We start from the raw sequence: 27,379 nt of genomic DNA, 5'->3' as shown, positions 1-27,379 counted from the left end.
GATATAAATAGCTTCACACATCAAAGAAAAGAAAACACCCCAAAAAAAATAGAAAACAGACGAAAACACAGGCCTTTCATATCCCATAAAGGACCCCCAACATCACTCTGCACTCGTGGTTCGTGACTCTTGTGCTCTATTAATATATGTGCAAAAAAAAAAAAAATAATAAATGAAAAAAGAGAAAACCCACCACCCCACCAAAAAAAAAAAAAAAACCCTCCTTTTCAAATTGGCTCCTTATAAGTAGGATAGTTCAAGTTCACTGAAAAAAAAATTTTATACGAAGGTGTGGAGGGGACAATGTGTCTCGCTCCCCACCGAAGGTGGGGGGTTGTTCCTTGAGAGATAAAATAAAAAAAAAAAAAAAGAGAAACCCCCAAGGGGGGGAAAGTGGCTAGGAAAAAAAAAAAAAAAAGAGGGGGCAGGTAGAGAAGAACTAAGGGGAAAAAAAAAAAAAAAAAATCCCTGTATTGGTAGTCCTTCATCATTTCTTCACCTCCACTCTTTTCCTTCAATTTGATCCTCCAATCTCTGACTTCTTGGTTCTACGCTTTTCTGTTTCCACTTCCATTCAACCCCCCTTCACGGGGGTTCCAGCTTGAATACCCCATTTTCCTAGGGTCAATTGCACGCCAGTCCTCCACCCGAACAGGTTCAATACCAAGAAATTCGAATAAGCTGGGTAGGTCTGTCGGGGTATGCAAAACAAACATGTCTCTCTCTTTGAAAAAAGTTACTGCCAGCGGGTATCCCCATCTGTACCTAAAACCTTGCTGCTTTGCTCTGTCCAACAATGGCCGTAATAATGATCTGCGATATAGTGTATTTTTAGACATGTCCGGGAGTATTTTTATTTTAGCCCCTGCAATTTCGACTATGCCTATATCCCAGGCTTTGCGGAGGATCTCCTCTTTCTATGTATAGTAATACATCTTACATACTATGTCACGGGGTCTACTAGGGTCTGTATATCTGTACCCTGTTACTCTGTGGACCCTGTCTATTTCCAAAGGGGCCGCAGGGTGTGAGGTGGGGGCGAGTACTTTTAAAAAAATGTCTCTCACCTTCTCCTGCAGGTTTTCCCCTTCCACCTCTGGTACACCTCTCCGCTTTAAATTCCCTCTGCAGCTCCGGTCCTCTGAATCCTCAATGCGTAGCTGCATATTAATAGTAAGCTCTAGTAGTGTCTCTGTGGTTTTCTTTATATCGGCTACTTGGTGTTTTACCCGTGTGGTTTCAGCTTCGTTTGAGGTAACTTTATCGGTCAATTGAGTCATATCCTTACGGAGCTCCTGTATGTCTCGCCGGTGAGTTTCCTCAATCCTCATGATCAGGGCTTCAATCTCTGTTTTTGTCGGCAATGCTTTCAGTAGATCTTTAATTTCTGGGCTGCTGCTCTCCTGCAGGCTACCAGGGTCCGCTTCGGCTTCTCTTCCCATCGCCACCGAGTTTGCTAAGCTCTCTTCCAGCAGCTTATCCCCTTTCTCTATGCGCTGTTGCACGCTCTGTTTGGGCTGTGTACCCACACGTGCCGCCGCCATCTTTGTTTCAGGTGCTCCGGGCGGGTGATGCTGGAAGTATTGCTGAATACCGCCGTCCGATTTCCTCAGTGGCTGGCGTCTGTCTACCGCTGATCGTTCGCTTGCCGAGCGGGTCACTGGGCGGTTCTTGGCCGGGTTATTCGTTTGCATGCCGCTATAACTGTGCCGTGTCGGGTAGGTCCGGGAGAGGGGTTAGCGGGAGCTCCTACTCGCACGTCCTCGCATCTCGTCCTCTCCAAGCCACTCCCCCCATCTTACTGCAGATATTAACACGAATGTCTGGGGTGTGTGCAGACTTTGTTACCTTTGTGCCATCTCATGTGTATCAACTTCTCAATCCTCTAGATCAGTGCTCCTCAACTCCGGTCCTCATGGCCCACTAACAGGCCAGGTTTTAAGTATTATCTTAGGGGGATGCAGACTAGAGTACTGCAATCACTGAGCAGCAATTGATATCACCTGGGATGTATTTCAGTTATCTTGCAAATCTGGCCTGTTAGTGGGCCCTGAGGACCAGGGTTGAGGACCACTGCTCTAGATAGACATTTACCTCACAGATGGGGGGTTATGTGGGGTTTGGCGGTTCTATAGTCCTAACACACATCTTGTTCTATGACAACACCACTGGTCCTCCATAGATACATTTAGATGATTAAGAATTGTCACCCCGAGATAGGAGTTGTGTTTAAGGGTCACCAGGGAAAAAAAAGGAAAGCAAGCTTGATAAAATGAATGTGGCCGCAACATCTAAGGATTGGTGCGCCTTATTCTTCGAGTGAAGAGTAATTGTGTACTCTTCATGTGGTCATGACTGGGTCTATAAAAAAAAACCAGCTGCATTTAGAAACCCTCTTCGATCCCCCTCAAAATCCATTAAGAAAGGAATGTGTTTATGTGCTTTGTGTATGCCATAGAAGAAATTCTTTGCCAGTTCACCATTTTATATAAAATCACAAATTTCTTGCAGGAACAAAACCACTTCAGCAGGCATATTTTATTTAGGACGCAGGTTGTTAACCTTTCAGAAAAGGATGTTTTCATGAATAAATGTTTCATAGTGGTAGCTCTGGGTGTAAGTGATACAGTTCAGAACCATGATGTTTAGCAAAATGCGCCACCTGAAAAGTGCAACTTTTCTTAGAACAGACATGATTCATTTAGTCCAATCTCTTACGTACAAACCCAGATTAGTGCTTCATTTTGCTAACTTGGTCTTTGAGATTGGTAAATCACTAGTATACACCTTTACGTGGCCAAGGGGCAGATGCTCAAAGATAGAAAATAGCATAGGCAGACATGGGCTGCTGGTAATAGTTAATGTATTTAATGTGAACAGGTGTGTAAAATGCTAGGATGTTCTATGCCACTGATGCCTGCCAGTCCCCCAAATGGTTGTGCAGCACTAGTACTTGGACACTGCTGCATATAATCATGCATTTCTAGCACCTTTAGCAGCCTGGGCACGGGGTTGGGTATGCCTGACCTTAGCAGGGGTCTCTTCTCCATCAGCTGAACTCCTTGTCAGGGTGCTGCTGATTTCTACAGGTTTGTTTTCTGAGACTGTTTGTGACAGAGGACTGCCCTTCGATGTCATCTGTCATACTCAGAATCCTGTAGGCCTCTTCACTAGTGTACCTTTCCTTGGACACTTTAGCCACTAAATTTACAGGTACCTAGTGTGACTCACAGGAAAACAAGAACTCCTGGCTGTGAGGGTCTGTTTAAATCGCTACAAATAAAATTGACCAGCTAGTGCTAGCAGAGATCAGTCCTAATCTGGTTAATGGTGCAGTTTTGTGTACAATGTATCAGATGTGGTAGTGATCAGAAATTATACGGACACTTCACTTGTAGGGGAAGGGGTGCAGGGGGGGCTAAACGCACTGCGTTTTTGGAAACACTATACCATTGGGGACACTAGTGTAGTTCTGATTTAAGATACTGATCTGTTCAGACCCTATACTAGCAATGGCAGTTAGAGTGATTCTGATAGTTTTGCTGACAATCCAGGGATAAATGTAAATGGTGTCAGTGTGGTAGGCACAGTGGTAGGCTAGGTGTTTTGTACGTGAAAGTGTGCCGTTTGTACACGCACAGGTCTGCGCTCTCCTCTCAGGAACCAAAAAATGCCCCGAAAGAGAAAAATGCAGTTCCTGTGTCTGTGTTTACAAAAATGAACGCAGGCTGTTCTGTGATTTGGTGCAGCTGATCAGAAGGTCTTATCATTGACCTGGACCTGAAGATCAGAATGTTCTGATTATGTATAGTGTGTTTGAAATCACTGTTGATGTTTATCGACATTCAAAATTTGTATTTTCTATCACATTGCATGTTTAATTCGCACTATAAGATTATCACTACGCTGATTGTTTTCTGGACCTGATGACTGACTTGTGCTGTACCAAATGACAGCACAGATCAGGCGCACGCACCCTCTACACAAGAACTTCTGGATCACATACATGTACGTGATCCAGTGCAGAGCGGCTGCCCCATTGCTGTAAAGCTACATGAGGCGGTCCACAATTGATTAAAGATCATTCTACTTAAAAACACATTGCAGAAATGAAAGTGAATCAGTGACAACTTTCTGTATATCTTCTCAGTTCTTTGTATCTCAGTGTTGAATCTCTTGCATCAACCTCATTCCTGTTCTGCATGTGTCTGGAGGCTTGTGTAACTAATGTAGGAAAACTGGAGCAAAAGGAATGGTATTTTAGCTCATGGGTAATGGTTTGCATGTTTAATTTTTCTGGGATGATTCAGCTGCTCTGTGCTTCAGGTTTTCTTTTTGTTCTAGTTTTTTCGTTCCAATGTGTTAGATTTGCATGGAAACCCAAAACTGAAAATGCTGGTTTTTCCTACCACCATTTTCTAGTAATGCTTCAAAGGAAGGCTGCATAGAAGCAGATGATTCTTTTCAAATTCCACTGATGTAAAATGTCTTTCTTTTAGGCTGAAGATGAGGAGACCAAAGAACGATTGTTTGAATCTGTGCTGAGTGAATGTAGAGATGCTATCCAGGGAGTTCGAGAGGAGCTTCGATCTGAGCAGGTGAGCCATGCTATCCTTTTTTGTGACGAAAGCAGCTACTACTTCTAAGGAGCCTTAAAAGGTAACTCCACTTTCGTTGGGAAAAAAAGAGGCAAATAATATAGCATATACACTTGCTACACAAGTCATGTTGTGATTTGATGTTATTAAAAATGACCTTTAGTTTTCAATTTGCAGTGCTGTAACTTTATGTAAAATGCAATATGGCAACCTGGAGACATTCTGTACACAGGTGGTGTACAGAAACCCCTCAAATATCTCCTTTTCTGCTTGTGTGATTGGCTTATTGTTTTTCCCAGAAGTCTGCACTAAGATTCAAGTCAGATTTTGGGGATCCCCTGCAACAAAAATGTAATTTTTTTGCGAGATACTGCCAAAGGGAAACCGTCTAAACAGATGCGGACCCTGCCATATTCCTCATTAGAAATCTGTAAGTGAAGCAGTTGATAATTATCCAATCACTCCCATTAGAATTACTTTTCACATGGACACAGAAAAAAACAGCTATTTTTTCAGAATAACAAAAGATATCTGCAACAGTTTTGTTAAAATTCCTGCAATGTATGTCGCCCAGAGAAATGATTTTCTCTCAACAAAAGTGGAGTTAGTCTTTAAGGTGTATGTTACCCTAAATGCTTTAATGTGTGCTTTTTTACAGATGTTCATTTTTTAAAATCCTAGTCTCATAGGACGTTTTCATGTACTTCGATCTGAAGTACCTTATTGATCCTGTCGGTCACCCTTCTTCCTTGTTCTAAACTGACCACACAAACACAGATCAGCTTCTGTTTTGTGTGAACAGTTTTCATCCTTTGGCTGGCCATTCAGAGGTACAGGACACTGTTCAGAAACACAATGCCTGTAATGATTTGTTTGTTCAGCCATCACACCCCCCTCCCAATCACAGCCTGCCTCTGGCAAACACTCCCCTCCCATTCACAGCCTTTCTTCTTGAACAGACCCCCCTGCTAACGCACAGCCTACAGTTTGTCTCAGCCTGAACAGACTATGGCATACAGGCACACAGTGTGTCTGAACAGTGTCCTGTGTCCCCAACCCCTACTGTTATGAAGAGATATGTGGTCACATGACAGAACTTTTTAGCTTTTAAGAGGTAAATATAATTTCTGATACTAAACAAAATCTGTTATGGTACCTGCATAATATTTTATGTTCATAATTACTTAAAAATGTCATTGGTTAAAGCATAAGGGTGCTCTATAATGATATAGATGTACTGTCATTGTTAGACTTTCCGGTTCATGTTTGTTTGCAGCAAATAAATCCTTTGTAAGTAGGAGTGCATTTACTATATATTTATTCCAACATATAAGTATTGTTCATGAAACTGAAGGAATGTTTTGGTATCTGTGTCGCTGCTTTGCTCAGCATGGAATAACTGATCAATGTACTAATGCGACTTACTAGTTAAACTTAACAGTTTTCATTGTGGATGGACATTTTATTTCTTTGCAGAGACACAGAGATGCTGTCATTGATGGTGAAACTGGCAAAGTGTCTACCCTACAGTACTTGCACAGGTAAAATATTCACTGTTTTTCTCCTCATTGGGAGACATCAAAAAATAGTTTGATCAAAAGTAGGTTGACTCCTCCCCTTGACATGTCCCCTCCCTTACAGGGATTGACTTTGGTCCTAGTGTGAATATTCTTTTGTTTTTATTAAAAGGGAGCTATTTTGTGGTTTAATTAACAATTCAAAAATAAACTTTAAAAATAAAGTGAGCACTAGATAGAATAGTTTATATCAAATGTATAAATGAAGTGCGCTGTCATAAAATAAAGTGAATTCACGAAGGAAAAATGTATGTATAAAGTGCACATAGATCTATATATCAATTGCCAATATGTGGCCATAGGATTACATAGTGCAAAAGACGGCAAATGCACATAAAGTAAAATCCTGAAAAGTCCAAAAGATATTTTTTTTGAATGGTGATTCTGTCAAAGTGCTGCATTCATCACCACCATGCTAGAGTAATGAATTCGCTGCTTACCAGAACGGATAGGGTCAATGAGCGTGTAAACTGTAAAGGGATCAATCCATGAACCGCAAATGAATACGTCTCCAAGGTCACGGAAAGATATGTGAAGCAAAGGAGGTGGACCAATAGTGCATGATCTCTTAAAAATGTAGTTTAAGTAAAAAAAACACTTACAAACCGATTGGGAGATTGAGCACTGTACCTGTGGTGGCACAACCGCCGTATTTTTTTACTACTTAAACTACGTTTTTAGGAGATAATGCACTATTGGTCTTCCTCCTTTGCTTCACATCTTCTGTGACTTTGGAGACGTTATCCGTTTGCGGTCCATGGATTGATCCCTTTACAGTTTACACGCTCATTGACCCTATCGGGTCTGGTAAGCAGCTAATTCATTACTGTAGCACGGTGGTGATGTATGCAGCACTTTGACAGAGAAAAGATTGGACTTTTCAGGATTTGACTTTTTTGTGCATTTGCCCTCTTTTGCACTATATAAATGCATGGTCACATATTGGCATTGATATATTGATAGATAGATATATGTGCACTTTATAGGTACATGCATTTTTCCTTTGTGAATTCACTTTATTTTACTTTTATTTCACGCGCATTTTGTTTATACATTTGAATCCTTTTTCTCCCCGTGTTCATGGAGCTTCAGGTGCAGCAGTTGTGATTGATTTTAGGCCAGCGCATCTTTTTCATCTTATATAGAATAGTATATATGGTAGCTGGCACAAAAAAGGTGAATATACAACCTTCAAAGAATAATATAATCTAAAATATGTGCAGTGCTAGTGGTTAATGCATTTAGTGCTTCAACAGATAAATGTCCAAACAAAGAAAATAAACCTTAAAATAGTGATCAAACCTATTACACAATTCTTTAATAAACATGAAGTCCACATAGTGAGCCCATATGAAGATTAACAGTCCACTGTGTTTGGAAACATTCTTCCAATGATGAACATAGTGTCAGAACACACACCAGACAATAGCCAAGAAACGGCAGTGAAAACAAAGGGTGATACATCCCAAGTGTTGTCAGATGCGTCTTCACAGTGATCTCCCTCCACCAATCTATGCATTCACCAGAAGATGAGCCTTGTATTACTGTTAAGCGGTATGGTGGAGATGTGGTTTGTTGTGACGGTTCTATGGTCACTTTCCATGCGATATGCACTGTGTAAAGAAGCTCACCAACAGGAGCCGAAGTATTGCTCATATAGTGTAGTATTTATTGGTTTAATTGAAGGTACATGTACACACATGTTAAAATGGGCATAAAACTCAGAGAAAACCGCCGCTCCTACCACGAAGATGTGGTGGCAAGGACATCTACGTCTTGACAATTTCAATATACCAGATTGCAACATGCAACACAGTGTGCGTTTTGGCTCTGAACCAATCATTCTTGCTAATACAGACTTAGAAAAACTTTTGCTGAGACCCGACCATTCCATATTAGTATCCAGTTACTATTGTAATATGTGTGGACAGTAGAAAAACCCAGGGAATTAAGGAAAGATGGCACACTATTATACCAGAATTGATGGAAAATCTTTGGGAGGAGGTGCTTAACTCTTAAATGAATACGGTTATATCTGCCAGAGACAAGATGATCCAGTTGAGATATCTACACCAAATGTACTATACACCGCCTCTGATTGTTTAAAATTGGGAGGAAGGAGACTCCTATATGTGTGATAGCTGAAGGCTCATTTCTGCATATACAGTCCTATGGTAGGGCTTCTAGAAATAAGTGAGGATGAGTTCATAGAAAAAAATATGCGATTGTTGTTTTTCTGTGTTTGCAAATTAATTGCAATACACTGGATTAGGAGGGATTACCTTACATCAGTGGTCCTCAACCCAGGCCTACAGGGCCCACTAACAGGCCAGATTTTAGGTATTACCTTGGGGAGATGCAGACTAGAGTACTGCAATCACTGAGCAGCAAATGATATCACCTGGGATATATTTCAGTTATCTTGAAAATCTGGCCTGTTAGTGGGCCCTGTAGGCCCGGGTTGAGGACCACTGCCTTACATTATCAGCTTGAAAGTCTCTGGTCACCGCTAATGCTACCCTATACAGAATGACTTATAATGCTAGGGGGTGTCCAAAAACATGTACTAGAATCTGGGCCAGATGGGTGGATTCCATGGAAACAGTGGCTGACAGCCCTTGCTGAGGGCGAGAAATGGCATAACACCCTGATTATATTTATTTAGTAGTTTATGCGATGCAACATGCTTACATTCAACCGGATTTGAGGACTCAGATGATCCCATCGTATGTTGTTTATTATAAAGTGAAGAATAAAAGCATACTCCGAAAAAAGGTTTGGGGAAATGACCCCTTTGTGTTCCTTTTTTCTTTGCTTTTGTTGTTATAGAAAATAAAATGCTCTATGTACACATGCGGTAGATATATGGGATGTTTGCCTTGTACTGGAAAAGCATTGCTATACTTGAGTTTTGTGTATCTATGCTCTGTATTTTGCTTTTTCCTTGTTTTGTGCATATGGCAATAAAACTCTTAATAAAAATAAATAATTCAGCTTCTATACAATTGTGTCTTTGTAGCTACTTATCCTACATCAAGCTGTCCACAGCCATCCATCGTAATGAGAGCATGGCAAGCGCTTTACAGAAAGCCCTACTCCGCCAGCCACAGGCTGAAGAAGATGGCAAAAGGAACCCACGCCCACAGGACCTTATCAGGCTTTATGATATCATCTTGCAGGTGAGAGAGAGCTGATCTGTTGCCTCAATCACAGCAATTTAGCATTGTCTTAATGATAGCAGTCAATACTTTCCCTAGTAATGGTCCTGTGGGTACAACACCATGTTGTATTAAAATTTTCACTTATTGTCACTTATTGACAAAACACAAAGTGCTATTCTGATCTATGTTTGTTTCTTTACACAATTTGGGAAACGGACATCTAGCATTTGCAGTAGCCGAGTTCAGTAATGGCCTCCTATAAGGTTTTTTTTTCAGTACAAGTTTCTATTGAATGTATACCTTTTTATTAGAGTCCTGCTACTTTCCACAACATAGAACTGAGGAGGATATTGAGGAGTGCCAAGTGCAAATCGTCTATCCTCTTCTGAGTGCTCTATTTGTCATGATCAGATGGGTAGCAGCCTAGGACCAGAGGAAGGTCCACCTACACTATACCTTCATTATGTATTAGCTGCTTTGAAGGAAGGCACAGTCTACTGTATATCCATCAGAACCAAGCCTCCCTTTTCTTGGTGTGGTACTATAACACACGTCACATGTGACATATAGTGATGGGCTCGGGCATGTTCGAATAGGGCCTGCCTGGAAGCCGGAACTGCACACCTCCAATCAGGCAGTGTGTGTATGTGCAGCTACCAATAGGGAAATGCCTCATTGCCTATGATTGGTGGTGTGGAGTGACGGCTTCCTGGCAGGCTTGATTTGAACACGACCAAGCCCATTATTAGTGACATAGTACTGCTGCCAGGGCTGGATTACTACATAACCAACATAGGTTTGTGGCCTAGGAAGGCAGAGCTTTCAAAGGCAAGGCAGCAAATATTCGCCTACACATAACTTTTTCTTCTAGCCATATGATTCAAGTATACCAAAATGAAGTAGGCAAATCGTCTTTCTCAGCCCCTTCATTTCCAGTGTCAGAATGTTGGGGTGAGTATGACCTGACCTTGGGCAGGAAAGATAAATCCATCCCTGGGTGCCACCTGTTAAATTGATGAACCATTAGGGAGACTTGAAAGAAACAAAGCTCATCTTAATTTTACAGCCTGATATTGGGGTTTATGAGACGTGTGTGTGTGTGTGTGTGTGTGATAATGAGGCCAGAAAAGTCAAATGAATAGTAAAAGAAGCATAGAGAGGTAATGAAATATAACAAAGAAACCAAGATCTTGACAGTTTAACTGGTACAGGCTGACTATCGTGATGTGGATGTGTGCTTTTACCAAAAGCATTACATTGTGGTGTTGAACCAGGTCTGTGGCATATTTTATGTTCAGTCTCTGAGAAGGAAATGCATAAACATTAATACCAATTGTAAACCAGCTTCTCTTCTTTCTTCAACACAGAATCTTGCTGAGCTGACCCAGTTGCCTGGTTTGGAAGAAGACCAAAGTTTCCAGAAGGAGATTGCACTGAAGACTCTGGTGTACAAAGCATACAGGTTAGAATGAATCATTTGGTTCCTGTGAGTTCTACAGCTATGCATGCTTGCAGTGGATCATGCATTCCATCAAAACCAGCAGTACATGTCCTGTCTGGACAGGATATTTTGGTAAAGGAGTTAAAGTGGATCTCAGGGTTCCTTTTTTTTTTTTTTTTTTTTTTTTTTTCTTTTCTTTTTTCTTTTCTGGCCCTGCCTCCTTGTAGAGTTTCCACTAGTAAGCTGCTTGCTCTGGTGGAACTTGTGAGTGCTCACTCCCAAGCTGACTCTGTGTGTTTATGGGTCCTACAGTCCTGCCCCCCTGCTCCCTCCTCACTGGATGTGATCTCCCTGCAGTGTCTCAGCCAGTGAGGAATGAAAGACCCAGGAGAGCCTCGGCTCTCGTGTGCATAGATGAATTGGGATACGGCTTGAGTAAGTTTTAGGGGGACTGTGTGGGTAGCTGCGCTCTGAAGGTTTTTTTACCTTCATGCATAGAATGCATGAAGGTAAAAAAAAAAAAACTTCACCCTTTACAACCACTTTAAGACCAAAAAAATTGGAGATGCGTTCATATTGAATAAACAATTATGTGCAGAAATTTACATGATTGGTATCTAAAGAAAATCTTCTTTTAATTTGAGTGGATTCTGAACCCCTTTAACTAATCGGCCTCAGTAACTCAATGCTGTTTTGTTTGCAGGTGCTTCTTTATTGCTCAGTCCTATGTTCTGGTGAAGAAGTGGAGTGAAGCTCTAGTTCTCTATGATCGGGTGCTGAAGTATGCAAAAGAAGTCCAGGCTGGTTCATCTAAGGGCAGTCTGAAGGTACCTGCTTATCTTATCTAGCACTTTACCTTTATCCGTATGTTGGCAGTGGTAGTCTGACTTCTGCACCTAGACTGTAATAAAAAAAAATGAAAAAAAAATTAAAAAAACTTTTACTTTAAGATGGCAGTGATGCTAAATGTTTTATCGTTAATGTTTAGCTGCTAAGCTTCAACATATTCTTCTGGCTCCCAAAGCCCAATTGAAACTTCAGTAAAACCTGGCTAAATACAGTACAGGTGCATAAAAAGTGTTCCATGCTCAAAGTTCATGCTAGTTGATTGGAGCGCTCTGGCTCGGCACAAAGATTACTGCTTCCCCATAGAGAGCAAAGGATCCTTCTTTGCATCTTGATGGTGAAGGATGGGCTTTTTTACCAAGGCTGCGGCTAATTTTTTAAGAAAACAGACTTTAAGACATTGTACACCTTTTTTGTTTTGATGCATTTGGAATGTATTTAGCTGATTTAGGCTGAAAGTTCATTTGGGCTTTAACACCTTCCCCTATAGCAAATTGACGACCCAGCGGGCCTTTTCGTCCTTCTGAGTGGACGTCATATGATGTCCTCTCAAAAAGCGCGGCTCGCCTGGCCGTGGAGTGGCACGATCTGTCACCGGCTTACTGATCACTATACCGGCCTGCTGCCATTATCATGTGATCTCTGTGACCAATCACAGCAGATCACATGACAATTGTAAGCAATGGATAGCTTTCTTTCATGCCATCCATTGTATACAATTGTGTTTATAGCTGAGATTGTTCAGTGATCACATGGTACAGACAGGGCCAATCACAGCCTATCTGTATTATGTGATTAGCTTTGGACAATCACAACAAAAGACACTAAATCTGTTTCTTTCGGTAAAAATGGTTGCTTATACCATTGAAATTCACTGTTAAGCAATGATGTGTCAAAAAAAAAAATTCTGATCACTTTCCCAGAGAGTAGTACTGTAATATAGAAGAAAAATGTATTTATTTTTTTTATAAATACGGTCACAGGTTGGTGTCCCTATAACTATCCTACAGACTAAATAATAAACCCTGATTTGGTTTATTTTTATCAAGGAAAGTAAGTTCTTTTTGTGTGATAAAAATGTCTTATGGGCACAGTGTTGCATGGCCGCGCAATTGTCATTTAAAGTATGACAGCGCTGAAATCTGAAAATTGGCCTGGGCAGGAAGTGGTTGAAAGTGGCTGGTATTAAAGTGGTTAAAGGATTATCTTGTAAGTTTACTCATATTTGTTCAATAAGTAAAAGAATCGGGTCTCCCCAAACAGCAATTGTGTAGCTATTATTAGTGGGTCTCTCTTTTCCATCACATGCGATTGTGTGAAGGTGTAAAGTCCATCATGCCAAGACTGAGCCTAAGTTTCTGGTGGTAGTTATGTAAGCAGGTAGTGATCAATTTGCATTTTAATGCATTGTGTCTAAACTGATTTTTTTATTATCTGGTGGACGTATTACTGAGGGCCCGTTTTTGAATATGCGCTTTACTGAACATTAACCCAGTTCCTTTTTCTTTAGGATTTACCTGATGTGCTGGAACTTATCAAACAGGTGAATGCAGAGAAGTATTCCATGCAGGCTGCTGCCATTCTTGGTGAGTATGAGATCTAGTGTTTATTGCAGGTCTAATCTCTGAGAATGTAAAAGTTCCAGTCATCTATTTAAGTGATCTGACTTTTGTATTTTTCCATGCTGTCTGCATCCAACTTCGAAGTTAGTCTGAGAAACTGTGAGGGAAGAAAAGACTTATCATGTGGGTTCCTGTATATAACTAGTGTACCAGCACGAACCTGCCTTTAGCAACCATTCAAAATTTCAACTCCTAATTATACCCCACACCTTTTGGAGAATATTAACCTATGTAAAATAACACTACATATGCTGCGTTTTTTATTTTTTGCACAATATAGTAAAAAAAAAAAAAAAAGACCAACAGTTTTTGAAAAAATATATATTTCTCTCTCGCTCATTGACTGACGCAGCTTCATATCTTCTTGACCATTGGGTTATGCTGCCCCCTACAGGAGTAGGACACTAGGCAGGAAAAATCTTTACCACCCCTATGGGACAGTCCCTGCAGGCATGACCCCACACACTCTGTTACAGCCCTCAGTTTGTGTCTGCCTAGTTTAGGAGTAGGACTTAGTTCCCTGCTGGAACTTAGGTCTTAGCTGTTATTTTTTGGGAACATTTTTTTGTCATTTATTTCTTTTAGTTAGAGTTCCTGGAGAACTACAAGCAACAGATGGCTGGGTTTCGGACTGGATATTCTAGATCCTTAAGGTCTCCCAGCCTGGCCAGCGAGCATGAGCAGGTTTTAGTCCAGCACGCCAGAGCCCCGTTGGACGGGGACAAGCCCACGAGTGACTGTCTTGCTTTGGATGCAAATGACCTGGGAACCCCTGAGTCGCAGTGTACCCCCTGGCTGGCAGCACCCCCACCCCGGGTAGTCTTGGACAACAAAGGGAGACACTAAAGACTCTAGGCATGACCCATGTGCTTTTCTATTTCCTGTGTCAGATTGTTCTTTCTGCTGTACAGAACGTTCCTGGAAGCCTCATGCTTGGTTTGGAAATGTTTTTGGGTTCCCTTGTAGGTATACACTCACACTGCTGACAGACTGTTAGGCTGGGACTTGTTATACCGCTGGTGCAGCGATGCGATTGCGTTTTTGTGACTTTTAAAGTGACACTGCATCTTTTTATTTTCAGATTAAATGCAGTCTCAGGACAAAATTTCACCTACAGACCCCCTCAGTGCGGCGGTGGAACCCTCTGGGCCGCAGTCTCTGTCGGCTTTTACAGCAGCTTTGGAAAGCCTGGTGTCAAGTGGATTTAGTGTTGAAAAGTACCGCTAATCATAAGCGCCCTTTGCCTTCGCCTCCCTCTGTAGTATCGTCAGATTCTGAGGCAGATATGGCCACCACAGACTCACCCCACCTTGGTGGCTCTGTGTCCTCGCATTCTGATGGCAAAGAGGACATGTCCTCGTCATCCGCCAAGCAGGAAAACGCGATGGTGGAAGCACTTATAGTTTCAGTGCAACAAACATTTTTAAAATGAAGGATGAGTCTACAGTGACAGGAATGAAGGTGTCTTTTGGCACCCGCAAATCCTAGAAATTGGGCAATTTGTTTCCCTGCCCAGAACTTTTTGACAATATTGCCAATGAATAGTGGGGGCGCATCAAGCAAATGCTAGTGGTGCCCAAGCATTTCAAACGCCGATGTGCGGCTGCGGTTTCCACTCGGTGGACCGTGATGCCAAAGGTGGATCATCCAGTTTCCAAAATTAATAAGTCTACTGTGGTCCCAGTGGAAGAATTCCCAGCTTTTACGGACCCCGTAGATAGACGAATTGAGTCTCTGTCCCGCCATTTACATGTGTTAGCGGGCTCAACATTGAAACCAATGTTTGAAACCACCCTGGTGTCAATATCAAGGATGCATATCTACACATCCCTATCTACGCTGAACACCAATGTTTTCTTCTTCCTCTATAGCAGTGGTCCTCAACCCTGGCCTACTGGGCCCACTAACAGGCCAGATTTGCAAGATAACTGAAATACATCCCAGGTGATATCATTTGCTGCTCAGTGATTGCAGTACTCTAGCCTGCATCTCCCCAAGGTAATACTTAAAATCTGGCCTGTTAGTGGGCCCTGAGGACCGGAGTTGAGGACCACTGCTCTATAGGAGAGGAGCATTATCAATATGCGGCGTTACCCTTTGGTCTCTCTTCCACCTCCAGGGTCTCTACCAAGGTGCTGGCCCCCGTGTTGGGGGTATTTCGGTACTGGGTACCAGGACGATCTGCTGTTGAGGGCAGACTCTCATTCAGCCCTCGACGATCACTGTCCGAACATTGCAAGAGTTTGGTTGGAACATCAATTTCAAAAAATTCGCCCTGATGCCTTCACTGAGACTGGATTATCTGAGATGGTTCAATTTGCTCAGTTCCACATGAGACCCTTACAAAGGGAGATTCTGGTAAAGTGGAGCAAGGATCAAAAATCCTTGGACACCTTGATTCGGTTGAGTTGCAACACAGTCTGCTCTTCTATGGTGGCTTCATTCGTCAGCGCTACGCCAAGGCAAGTCCTTCCGTTGTATTGGACGGTGGTATCCAAGGACACCAGCCTGCAAGGCTGGGGAGGAGTGCTGGGGAGGCTCTGCACCCAGGGATCCTGGACGGTGGAAGAGTCCAAGCGGTCGATAAATATCTTGGAGCTCAGAGCGATAAAGCTTTTTGCCTGTGTCATTGTCATCAACTCCTCTGCAAGGTTGCCCGGTCCGTATTCAATCAGACAGTGCCACAGCCGTGGCGTACATCAATCATCAAGGGGGCACCAAGAGTGTCTGAGATTCTGGCTTGGGCGGAGACATTTGTTCCAGCTCTCTTTGCTGTGCATATCCCAGGTGTGGACAACTGGGAGGCGGGATTACCTTAGTCGCCAGGTGTTGGATCAGGGGGAGTGGTCCCTGCGTGCGGAGGTGTTTCACCTCCTGTGTGTCTGGTGGGGGACACCTGATGTCGAACTGTTTGCTTCTCGACTCAACAAGAAGGTTCAGAGATTTGTAGTCGGGTCAAGGGATCCTCTGGCTGACCCCACAGACACATTGGTGGCTCCTTGGGGTCAGTATCGGCTGATCTAGGCGTTCCCTCCACTGAAACTCCTGCTGAGGCTTCTGCACAGAATAGAGGTGGAAGAAATTCCAGTCATTCTGGTGGCACCAGACTGGCCTCGCCAGACTTGGTACGTGGACCTGGTAAGGTTGGGTGCCAATGCTCCTTGGAGAATTCCTCTCAGGTAAGAGCTGTTGTCTCAAGGGCCGATCTTCCATCCTGCTTTACAGTTGCTGGCTTTAACAGCGTGGTTGTTGAAAGCCAGGTATTGAAGGATGAAGGTCTTTTTGACTCCGATTCCTACACTATTGAAGGTCAGGAAGTTTACTTCCAGGAACATCTATCATCGCACTTGGAAATCGTACATTTTATGGTGTGAATCGCTGAAGGCACCCTCGCTTGTTTTCAGTAGCTAGCATTTTGACCTTTCTTCAAAAAGGGGTTGAACAGGCTTTGGGCACTATCAAAGGCCAAGTGTCGGCTTTGGCTGTTTTTTTTCCAACTCCCTTTAGCTGCGCATGCCCTGATTCGCACTTTTATTCAGGGGGTGCGTCATATGGCTCCTCCGATGCGATCCACCACTGCCTCCGTGGGATCTGAATTTAGTACTATCCGTTATTCAAAAACCTCCTTTTGAGAACATTAGAGAGATTCCTCTGCTTACATTATCCCAGAAGGTTGCCTTTTTGGTGGCTATCACTTCTGCCCGCAGAGTGTCTGAATTGGCGGCATTGTCCTGCCGCTCACCTTATTTCATGGTCCATAGAGATAAGGTGGTACTTCGACCTAATCAGTCTTTTCTTCCTAAGGTGGTTTCTGATTTTCATTTGGATAAAGACATTGTGCTGCCTTCACTTTGTCTTAAGCTCAAGCATCCCAAGGAAATTGCTTTGCATTCTTTGGATGTGGTTTGGGCAATTAGGGCGGTTTCAGAGTCTTTCAGAAATTGAAATGCTCTTTTTTATTTTTTTTCTTACCGAAGGACCTCGTAAAGGATTGGCTTTGTCTGCTGCGACCATATCCAGATGGATCGGACAGATGGTAGTTCCAGGCTTATTCAATGAAGGGTCCGCTTCCTCCTTTTCCGGTGAAGGCGCATTCTACTAGGGCGCTGAGTGCCTCTTGGGCTTTTCGCCATCAGGTGTCAGTGATGCAAGTTTGCAAGGCGGCGACTTGGTCGTCAGTGTGCAAGGCGGCGACTTGGTCGTCAGTGCACACGTTCATAAAATTCTACAAGGTAGACATGCTGGCATCTTCGGATCTTTTGGCCGCAAGGTTTTGCAGTCTGCTGTCTAAAAGAGAGCTATTTTTGAGGGTGTATGTTTTTTCTAGGTGAGCTCCAGTTGTTCTGGTTCAGCTCCTTGTTACCTGGTTGGCCATGTTTAGACTTTTGGGAATTCCATTTTTCTTTGTGGCGTTTTTCCCACCCCTCATGCAAATACTGCTTTGGGATGTCCCAATGGTCAAGAAGATATGAAGCTGCGTCTGTCAATGAACGATAGAGAGAACTGGATTTTTACTTACATAAAATCCATTTCTCTGAAGTTCATTGACAGACGCAGCACCTGCCCCTCTAATTATGAGTGGAGTGGGGTTGTTGTCTTTTTAAACACTGCTTGCAACGAAACTGAGGGCTGTAGCAGAGTGTGTGGGGTTATGCCTGCAGTCACTGCCCCATAGGCGTGGTAAAGCTTTTTTCCTGCCTAGTGTCCTACTCCTGTAGGGGGCAGCATAACCCAATGGTCAAGAAGATATAGTTTAGTTTGCACAAAAAAAACTATGGGATATTTTACATTTTTTTTTTTTTATTAACCTAAGGGACGATCACAGGGTTAACTGTGTGCCTAGCCTGTGTTTCTGTGTACTATGGGTGGCGCTTTCACTAGGGGGAGACATGGATCCTTGTCCCTGCTTTGCAGGAACACCGGATCCATGCCTTCCCTACTGACAGAATGGCGATCTGCCTTGTTTACATAGGCAGACTGCAGTTGTCCCTCAGTACCCAAGGATTGACATTGAGTCCGCAGTACTGCCAATCAGCTCCTGCTGTGTATAATCACAGCAGGCGCATGCATGCCCCAGACACGAATGTGCATGATCACATACTGGGTACGTGATCCTGCGCAGGAGATTTGTCACCATATATTTAAGTTGTATATGGTCTGCAAGTGGTAAATCAATCCCAAATTGCAATTTAAAAAAGTGCTCTTAATACAAAACCCCAAATTAAAGTCCCCACATCAGTAATATCTTCATAAAATCATGCATCCATTAGTGATATCTTCATAAAGTTTATAAATCTTCCATGCATCAGTCAGTGTTCTCTTTTTCCAATGCACCACACTATTGTGCAATCCTTCTAATCCTTCACCACTTTATAGAAAGTGCTCTCCACTCCCCATAGGACACCACACCCATCAGAGGTATTTGCCTCTCATTTTACTGATCGGTAAATAGCATTCAAAAAGGATCCCCCTTCATGGTCCCTGCTCCTTTAAAATAATTCCTTTAGCTCTCCATCATCTTTATATACATACTAGGACTGAGCAAAAATGATGATGCCAGCAAATTCTTGGCATATTTGCATCATGCACCCCACTAGGATTCAGGACAGACTTCAGCAATCCAGAACTCACAGGCATGCGCAGAGGTGCATTGCCCCTCCCAGCTAGGCAAGGCTTATTTTCTGTGCTAGTGATTTTATTTTCTGTCCCAAGCTTCATATGCTGGTGGACAAAGCTCTTCATGCCATCAAGTGTTACCTGTTGACTGCTTCAGTTCGTCAGTCTGATTACCTCTTTGTCCTTGAGGTATCATGCAGTTTCTTAGCCTGCCATTTTGGGATTTGTCAGCTTATTTCTCAAGCTTATGATCTAAGGGGCAAGTTTTTACCATTTTATCTAATGGCTCATTCTACCAGGGGTTTTATTGCTTCTTGGGCTATTCGTCATCAAGCTTTGGTGGCTTAAGTTGGTAAAGCTGCTACGTGGTCTTCAGTTTGTGCTTTTAACCACTTTGCAACCGCTCACGTTAATACTACTGCGGCAGAGTGGCTCGTTCCCGTCCAGCCACGTAGTATTAACGTGACTGGACTCCTCCCCTTCTGGGCGGTGCTTGCGCGCCGCCGGAGGCTCGCTCCCGCTGTTTTCATTCACAGCGGGAGTCGGGCCAGGGGAGGAGCAGCGGCGATCGCCGCTGCTCTTACCCGATCGTCGGGGATCGAGTCTGGAGATCCGCCCGCTGTGTGTAAACACAGCGGGCGGATCTCCATAGTGACAGGGAGTGACAGATCGGACTGTTCAGCATAGCTGGACATCCGATCTGTCCATGAATCACATAGTCACCTCCCCCCCTACACGTCAGTAAGCACCAGGCATACATTAACCCCTCCCTCTCCAATAAAATTAACCCCTTCCCTGCCAGTGTCATTTTTACAGTAACAGTGCATATATATAGCACTGATTACTGCAGTAATGTCACTGGTACCCCCAAAAGTGTCAAAAATGTCAGTCAGGGGTCCGGTCTGTCCGCCGCAATGTCGCAGTCCCGCAAAAAAAATCGCAGATCGCCGCCATTACGCGTTAAAAAAAAAACACCAAAAATGACAGAAATCTTTCCCTTTGTTAGTAAACGCAATAACTTTTGCGCAAACCAATCAAAATACGCTTATTGCGATTTTTTTTACCAAACATATGTAGCATAAAACAAATTGGCCAAAAACTTTTAAAAAAATTGGTTTTTACATCTTTTTTGGGGGGAATTTCATATAAAAAAATGTGAAAAATATTGTTATTTTTTCAAAATAAACGCTCTTTTTTTGTTTATAGCGCAAAAAGTAAAAATCGCACAGGTGATCAAATACCACCAAAAGAAAGCTCTGTTTGTGGGAAAAAAAGGACGTAAATTTCGTTTGGGTACGGCGTCGCACGACCGCGCAATTGTCAGTTGAAGTCGCACAGCGCCGAATCGCAAAAAGTGGCCTGGACGGAAGACAGCAAAATCCTCCGGTTGTAAAGTGGTTAAATAATTTTACCAAGTAAATGTTCAAGCCGCTAAAGATGCTACCTTTGGTTGGCAAGTCTTGCAAGCAGCTGCATGTGGTTCTGGTTTGGTTGTTTGGGGCTTGTTTACCTGTTGCTCCTCCCTCATATTCAGTGTTTTGGAATATACCTATCATCATGGATACGAAGATACCGTTTCCTCAGATGTACGATGAAGAACGTGGAATGTTTGGCTTATCTGTAAAAAATCCAGTTTGGCAGCAATTGCTAGAAAATGAGCTCACCTGCTTAAAACTAGCAGAGGCATGGCCATTAAAAGAAATCGGAGGTTGACATAAATGTGTCCTAATTTTCATGATTTTTAATAGAATAACCAGCCTATTGGCACTCGCTTAATCCCTTGTTAGAACAAGAAGCCTAATATATTTTGCTTCACTTTTATGTTAGACTCTACCGACATCACAGAAGAGGTCTCTCCCTCTCAGACAAATAACAAGGTAAGTCCAATATTAGAATATCAGTGAGTAATATCAGAACGTCGGGGGCTAGCAAACCCTTTGAGAGGGATATTAAGTTGGAACACATTTAGCCCCTGCTGTGGTCCTAGTTTTATTTCAGAAAATACTTTCTTTAACCACATATATTTTGTTTACTGCAAAATTTACAGCAAAGTTTAAATTAAGGTGCTATGTACTGGGAACTTAAATTTTCTATTACCTCAAGCTGGTAATAACTGAAACGACCTTCCTGCAGTTTACAGTTATATAAAATGGTTCTCATAGAAAACAGGTGGACCTACAAGTAATGCCTTCCTGGTCCTCCTAAATCCTATAGGGAATAGTAAAGACTTGTGTTGATGGGCAAATTCAAAATGCATGGGGATAGAAGCAGCTCAGATGCGAACAAAACCCCCATAGCCACAGGTCCTCGATCTGTTTCATTTATGTAGCAATGGCAGTTTACTAAAGACATTTTTAAACTAAAGATCTTACTGCAGTGCATATGGATTGTTTCAGCGCCTGGCTCTGTTTGTGTCATCTTTCGATATATATATATTACCGGAAAACCGTGAAGTAGAAGTATAGACAAGAAAAAAATAAGTGTATGTGTATATATTTTATAATATATATATATATATATATATATATATATATATATATATATATATATATATATATATATATATATAATGTGTGTGTGTGTATAATTTTTTTTTTTTTTTTTTTTGGATATAGTGAAAGAGGGTTATAACATTTTGTTGGGTTTTTATTTGCCCATCAGCATCTCATTGGGGAGATTTACCTTCACTTCCTGCCCCATATCTAAAACCAAAAGGAAATGCCTCTCACGGAGTCCAGTGAGGAAGGGAAAGAGCAGCACCAGATCAATATCAGGCTGAGGTTAATATAATACAATGTTTTATACCTTAATCCAGAGAATGCATTAAGGTTAAAAACCTTTAGCCATTACAACCATGTTAATTTAACTCCCTGTATTTTAACCCAGGCATTTAATCCTTCAATCCAAAGTAGCCTTTACCCGACACTTACAATTTAACATTGGGCCTGAAATTTAATATTTCATCCATAAAACCTTAACCTGTAAAATAATGGATTTCTCTTAGTGACAAAATCTGCTGCTACTCCCACACAGAACCTTACCTGGTGGGCTTTCAGAATTAAAAGGAACTATTTTTGTACACTCCATTGAGGAATCTTGCGTGGAAGCAAATTAATTTACTGTAATCTCTGGTTAGAGGCAGATGTGAGGGAGGGGGGGGGTAATATACAAAAGGAAGAATATACAGAACCCATAGCATCATTGTTGGAAAGTGAATTCCAGGCCTTTTTGTCTTAAAATGAAACCATAAGATCCACCCTTTCTGTTTCCTGGTGACCATTGTCACTTGGACAAAGAGTGATGAAAAATCCAACATTTTGAAGTTGTCACGCTTGCTTGAGACGTTATCTAATGGGGACAGCTGTTCTGGCCTAGGAGTGATTTCATCTGACTTTGGTAACCTAAAGCAAAATGAAAGCTCAACAATGAGACACAATCAGCAAAAAAACTGACTGACTTGTTTAACCTTTTCCTACTATATAACAAAACTCAAAAGTTTTGACTTGAGATAGATGGTATTTTAATAATCAGTAAAAAAAAAAAAAAAAAACTATGCTAGTTTGTACACAGTGCATTGAATTATTGCTGATTCTTCATCTCCTCTTGTTCCTCACCTCTAATCCCTTACAGCCTCTCTCAGATCGTCTGGATAACTTCTGCTTTGACTCCTCTCTGGTGACCAAACATGCCCGTCTGGTGCAGTTCCCTCCAGACTTTCATCCAGTCCCTTGTAAACCTCTGTTCTTTGACTTGGCCTTAAACCATGTAACGCTGCCTTCTCTGGAGGACAAGCTGGAGCAGAAGGCAAAGAGTGGATTGACTGGATACATCAAAGGCATCTTTGGCTTCCGAAGTTAATAACCAGCTAATAAAGAATTGCTCCATGATGCTGCTCTACATCTTGTTCTTCATCATTCTGCCCTCATTTGCCACAGACTTTGCAGTGATGCATTCTGAGCTAGTATTACCACCACTCACTTTCTATATAGATCAATAAAATCTTTAATTTATTGGGAGGAAAAGTTCCCCATTTATTTTCCGTCACTGAGAAAGTGACCACTTTTTCTTTAAGTGTTTTTAGCAGATCTGTACAATGGGCAGTTGGCATTTCCATAATGGTTTTACACTGTGTCAGAGTTGAATACAGTCCCATAAATTCAAAGCAAAATTAGCATTTTAGTTCATCTCCATCAAATTTTGTGGAGGCTTTTACTGATTTTTTTCCCCATGGCTTTTACGGTTTTTTTCCCCCTATTTGTAACATGAGAATTAATATTAATATGGCTTGGCTTTTCACCCATCATTATCTGTATAATGGGAGGTATTAAAGTGGACCTAAACTCAAATGTTAACTACAACCCATATTTACAGTCTTCCTAGCATAGAAAAAAAAATATGCTGAAATGCTTACCTTTCTTAGAGCGAAAATGCTGCTGCACAAACACCAAAGCACTAGAAAGATGGCTAAAAGCCAAGACCTAAGGTCATATGATCTCTGAAGAAGAGGAGATGATTAACCAGTCTAGACTCCAATGCTCCTCCAACATAGATCACATATTTACATCCTTTTCAGCAAAGCGGTTGATGACATAAAATAGTTTTATGTCACCATTAAAACATAGGTCTACTTTAACCCCTTTCTTATCTTTGCAAGCAAGTAGACTTGTTAAAAAAAGCCTCCCATTCTGTCTGATTTTTTTTTTTTTTGAAAAAAATAAAATGCATTTGTTTGGGGACCCATGAGTTGTGTTGTACATTCAGTTCCTTTTTTTTCCCCAAAAAATATTTAATAAACCAAGCCTGACTTGTTTGGTATGTACTTATAAATTATGGAAGGCATTTAAAAATAGATGTACGGCTGACTTGTCTCAAACAGAGCGACATCTGTATACTCATAGCTTGCCCAAACCAGCCCAATATTCTTTTCCCAACAAAGTAGCTATAACTGCTATGTATACATAATCAAGCTCAGTAGACTGATCACTAAGCAGTATAATAAGACTTCGTTCACATCTAGGCGTTGCTATTTTATAGGCGTTTTTTGCATGTGTTTGGAGGAAGGCATTGACATCTAACAAAAACGCCTGTAATCTGCCCAAAAAGAAGCTCATGTACTTTTTGGAGCGTCGGTCGTTTTGTTTAAAGTGTCAGAATGCTTAGATGTGAACAGGGGCCATTATAATAAATAGGATTTGTCTTGTTGGGCGTTTTTTTGAGCTGATCCTTAGAGCAGAAAAACGCCCCAAAACGCCTGCATGTGAACGTAGCCTAAAGGAGTTCTGGCAGTATTTGTATACGTATTGGAAACTGTCTCTGACTGCAGTATACGCTAAAAACAAATAAATATTGCCTTTCTGTAACTCATACGATTAAACAAAGCTGCACCACAATCGTGCGATATTAACACAAACAATAAAATAAGGCCCCTTTCACACAAGCTTTGCGATCAGGTCCACCTGTCAGTTTTTTCAGGCGGACCTGACCGGATGCTCCATGCATTCCTATGGAACAGGGGGGATGTCAGCGGTGACATCTCTGCTGACACCTGCCGCTATCCGATCCTTTCCGTGAAATCCAGACGGATGGAAATTCTATTTTTCATCCGTCTGGAGGATCAGATGAAAACAGACAGGTGGTCCTCCCATAGAGGAGAGCGGGGATCTGACAGGTCTGTCTCTCTGATCGATCCCCGCTGAGCAAAACAGAGTCCACTGGGTGGAAAGCCCGTGTGAAAGAACCCTAAAGGTGTTGCGCTAAAAAACCAATTGAAAAAAAAGTTCATAGACAAAATCAAAATGTAACAGTCTGAAATTAGCCTGGACATTCCAGCTTCATATCATGCAGTGAAAAAGATTCCATATCTCAACCCAAAACTCCCTCCACCGTGTGTGTTCACCGCCACCAAATAAGGATGTGCTCTTACCAAAAAGCCATGACTCTCCATTACGGAAGGTCATACAGGCTATTATGAATCCTCCAGCACTGATCACAGATAGGAGACTGGGGAGCTGTTCCAATCCTTTTGTCCTCAGGCCGTCCACTGTAAAGGCTCATACACACTTGACGAAAATCGGACGAAATATCCCTCCGATTTTTCTCTCTCATGCTCAGCGATCATAACCGTTTTTAGTTGACCGTGCATAATGTTCACAAAATTTCTCGTCTGATTTTTTTTTTTTTTTGGGACGTTTGTACCTAGACTTCTGAGTCGTCAGCAACTTCAGATCATGATTGGTCTTTCGTATCCGATTTTTCGTGGACATACTGCATACACATTAAACCAAAATTGGTCGTGCTGGAGACGGACGATAAAAATTTTGGTGTATGTCCCTCCGTTTTATTTTCATTGAAAACGTCGGCATCGGCTGCTGAAAGTTTTGTAGACACTAGCCAAAATCTGCTAGTGAGTTTTCGGCAGATTTTCTACTTGTGTGTACCCCACTTAAGTAAAAAGCCAGCCTAATTTTAGACTGTCACATTTTGGTTTTGCCTATGGACTTTTTTTTTTTTCAATTGGATATCATTTAGTGCAACACCTTTTTCCCTCTTCTTTTTTTTTTTTTTTTGTGCTGTATACAACCCTTTCCTTTGGAGAATGCAAATTGCCATTTAAGGCACATTATGCAGACCTGTGGAGATGCAGCAAAGGATGGGAAAAATGTATTTTACAAAAAAACTATTATGATACACAGCACTTTAGTAAAATAAGGGCCTCTGTTGATGGGCTTTGGACTTGGTCGATAATATCAGTTTTTGAGATGCTTCTGAGCAGGTTTATTTGACCTACAGTTGACCTTCTGACCTACTTCAACTGGGATTTGCATTTCCTTTGACTTGCACAGACATGCAAATCTTGTCTGATGCAAGCAAAAGCACGTAGACACAGGCCCAAAATGAGATCTTTAATTAGTTGAGGTCAGGGCTCTGTGCAGGCCAGTCAGGTTCCTTCACACCAAACTCGCTCATCCATGTCTTTATATCTGCCAGTGTCTCAAGACTGGCTTCCTTTAAAATACAAAGACAAGATAAAGTAGAAGCTAACATGTTTTGTTAAAGATTCTTTTTGTGTAGGTACAGGGAACAGGTACACAGAGAAAGTGCTAATCGACCAGTTTACGCAGAATAGGATATCACGGGTATCAACCAATCACATCAGTACAGAAGTCACTATTAAGCATATTAATACATCAAGAAGAGTAAGAGAAGTAATAGAAACAAGAAGAGGGGGAGCCTGATCTTGGACAGTCAGCAATAGCAACATGGTAAATCAGAAAAATGTAGTACTGTTTTTTTTTTTTTTTTTTTTCAAGAAATCATGTAGAGGTAGAAGTAGCAGAGTGTGCGACCACATCAATATTAGTAGACATTTTAAAAACGTAGCAGCAGGCCCATATCTTACTATGAGAACTAGGAGACTGGTGTGAAATCTGTGATGTCTTCCATAAGACACACGTCCTCTATTTTCTTAAACCATTGGGTTATGGACAGAATGGATTTTTGCCCCCCAATATGTGGGGAATTAGATATTTGGTGGCAATGAAAAGATGCAGAGTAATAGAATGCTTTTATTGGCCTGTTGATTCGTTTGTACAATGAAATAAAACCACCCAAGGGTTAACACCAGGATTTTAGTTTTTAGCCAGTGTTAAAATGGGTAACCAAACGGATATCTGACAACTATTTAGTGGCCTTTGAATTCAAAGTTACTACGTTTCTTTGTCCATGTGTACATGTTTTAAGGTAAGCAACAACTAATTGTTGTAGAGTAGCATAATATAGCCATAACCTTATTGCCAGTCTGACTGCATTGCATTTTTCTGAATCTCATTCAATACAGTGCCTCTGAATCTAAGGACCTCATCTGGTCTTATAAATACAAAATTGTCCACTGGCATTGTCAGTAGTTTCTTACTCAGGGCCATTCTATTGGGGAGTTAACTGTTTCCCGTACAGCCTAATGTAATACGACAGCCAGGCAGCAACTCTCCCATCCTGGGTGGATGTTATTTGACGACCTCTCAGCATCGCGCCTCGCTGCTGCATATACTGTTACCTGCTGTGTCCACTGGGCCGCTCTGCTAGTACCATCGTATCGTGGTGACCAATCACAGCAGATCACATGACAATTTTACACAATGGTCAGCGTCTTTTCTGACCATCCACTGTATACAATGTTGTTGCTAGCTGTGATTGGTCATAGTGATCCAATGGTTTAGACAGGGCCATTCACAGTCCATCTGTACCATGTGATTAGCTGTGGCTAATCGCAATAATACTCACTGAATGGATGTTGTTCAGAAAAAAAAAACCTGATCACCTTCCCAGAATAGTAGTGTTACAGTGAGTAATGGTAACACTTGATCTGGTCAAAGTATGTAAAAAAGAAAAAAATTTAACTTTCTCTTTCGTTCACTGACAGACACAGCTTCAATTCTTCAGACCAGTGGGCTTTATGCATTCTCTCTTCAGGTTTAGGACTAGGCGTAAACCTTTTTGATTACACCCCTGGGGCAGTCCC

At 41.8% G+C, this 27,379-nt stretch overlaps 1 protein-coding gene across 1 annotated transcript in view; it reads left to right on the top strand.

The window, feature by feature from the left end:
• The window catches only part of SRP68 (signal recognition particle 68), a 66,475-nt gene extending 43,575 nt beyond the window's left edge, over nucleotides 1-22,900 (top strand). Inside the window, exons 9-16 of the mRNA XM_082271384.1 lie at nucleotides 4,500-4,598; nucleotides 6,075-6,139; nucleotides 9,195-9,354; nucleotides 10,704-10,798; nucleotides 11,481-11,604; nucleotides 13,134-13,209; nucleotides 20,689-20,738; nucleotides 22,492-22,900. Coding sequence (XP_082127510.1) covers nucleotides 4,500-4,598; nucleotides 6,075-6,139; nucleotides 9,195-9,354; nucleotides 10,704-10,798; nucleotides 11,481-11,604; nucleotides 13,134-13,209; nucleotides 20,689-20,738; nucleotides 22,492-22,719 — 897 coding nt within the window. The 3' untranslated portion in view covers nucleotides 22,720-22,900. The remainder of the gene's footprint in view (nucleotides 1-4,499; nucleotides 4,599-6,074; nucleotides 6,140-9,194; nucleotides 9,355-10,703; nucleotides 10,799-11,480; nucleotides 11,605-13,133; nucleotides 13,210-20,688; nucleotides 20,739-22,491) is intronic.
• Nucleotides 22,901-27,379: the final 4,479 nt, after the last annotated feature.

Source organism: Pelophylax lessonae, assembly GCF_965119305.1.
Source record: "Pelophylax lessonae genome assembly, chromosome: 11".
Lineage (NCBI taxonomy): Eukaryota > Metazoa > Chordata > Amphibia > Anura > Ranidae > Pelophylax > Pelophylax lessonae.
The sequence above is the reverse complement of the archived record's forward strand: the minus strand, read 5'-3'. Positions and strand labels throughout refer to the sequence as shown.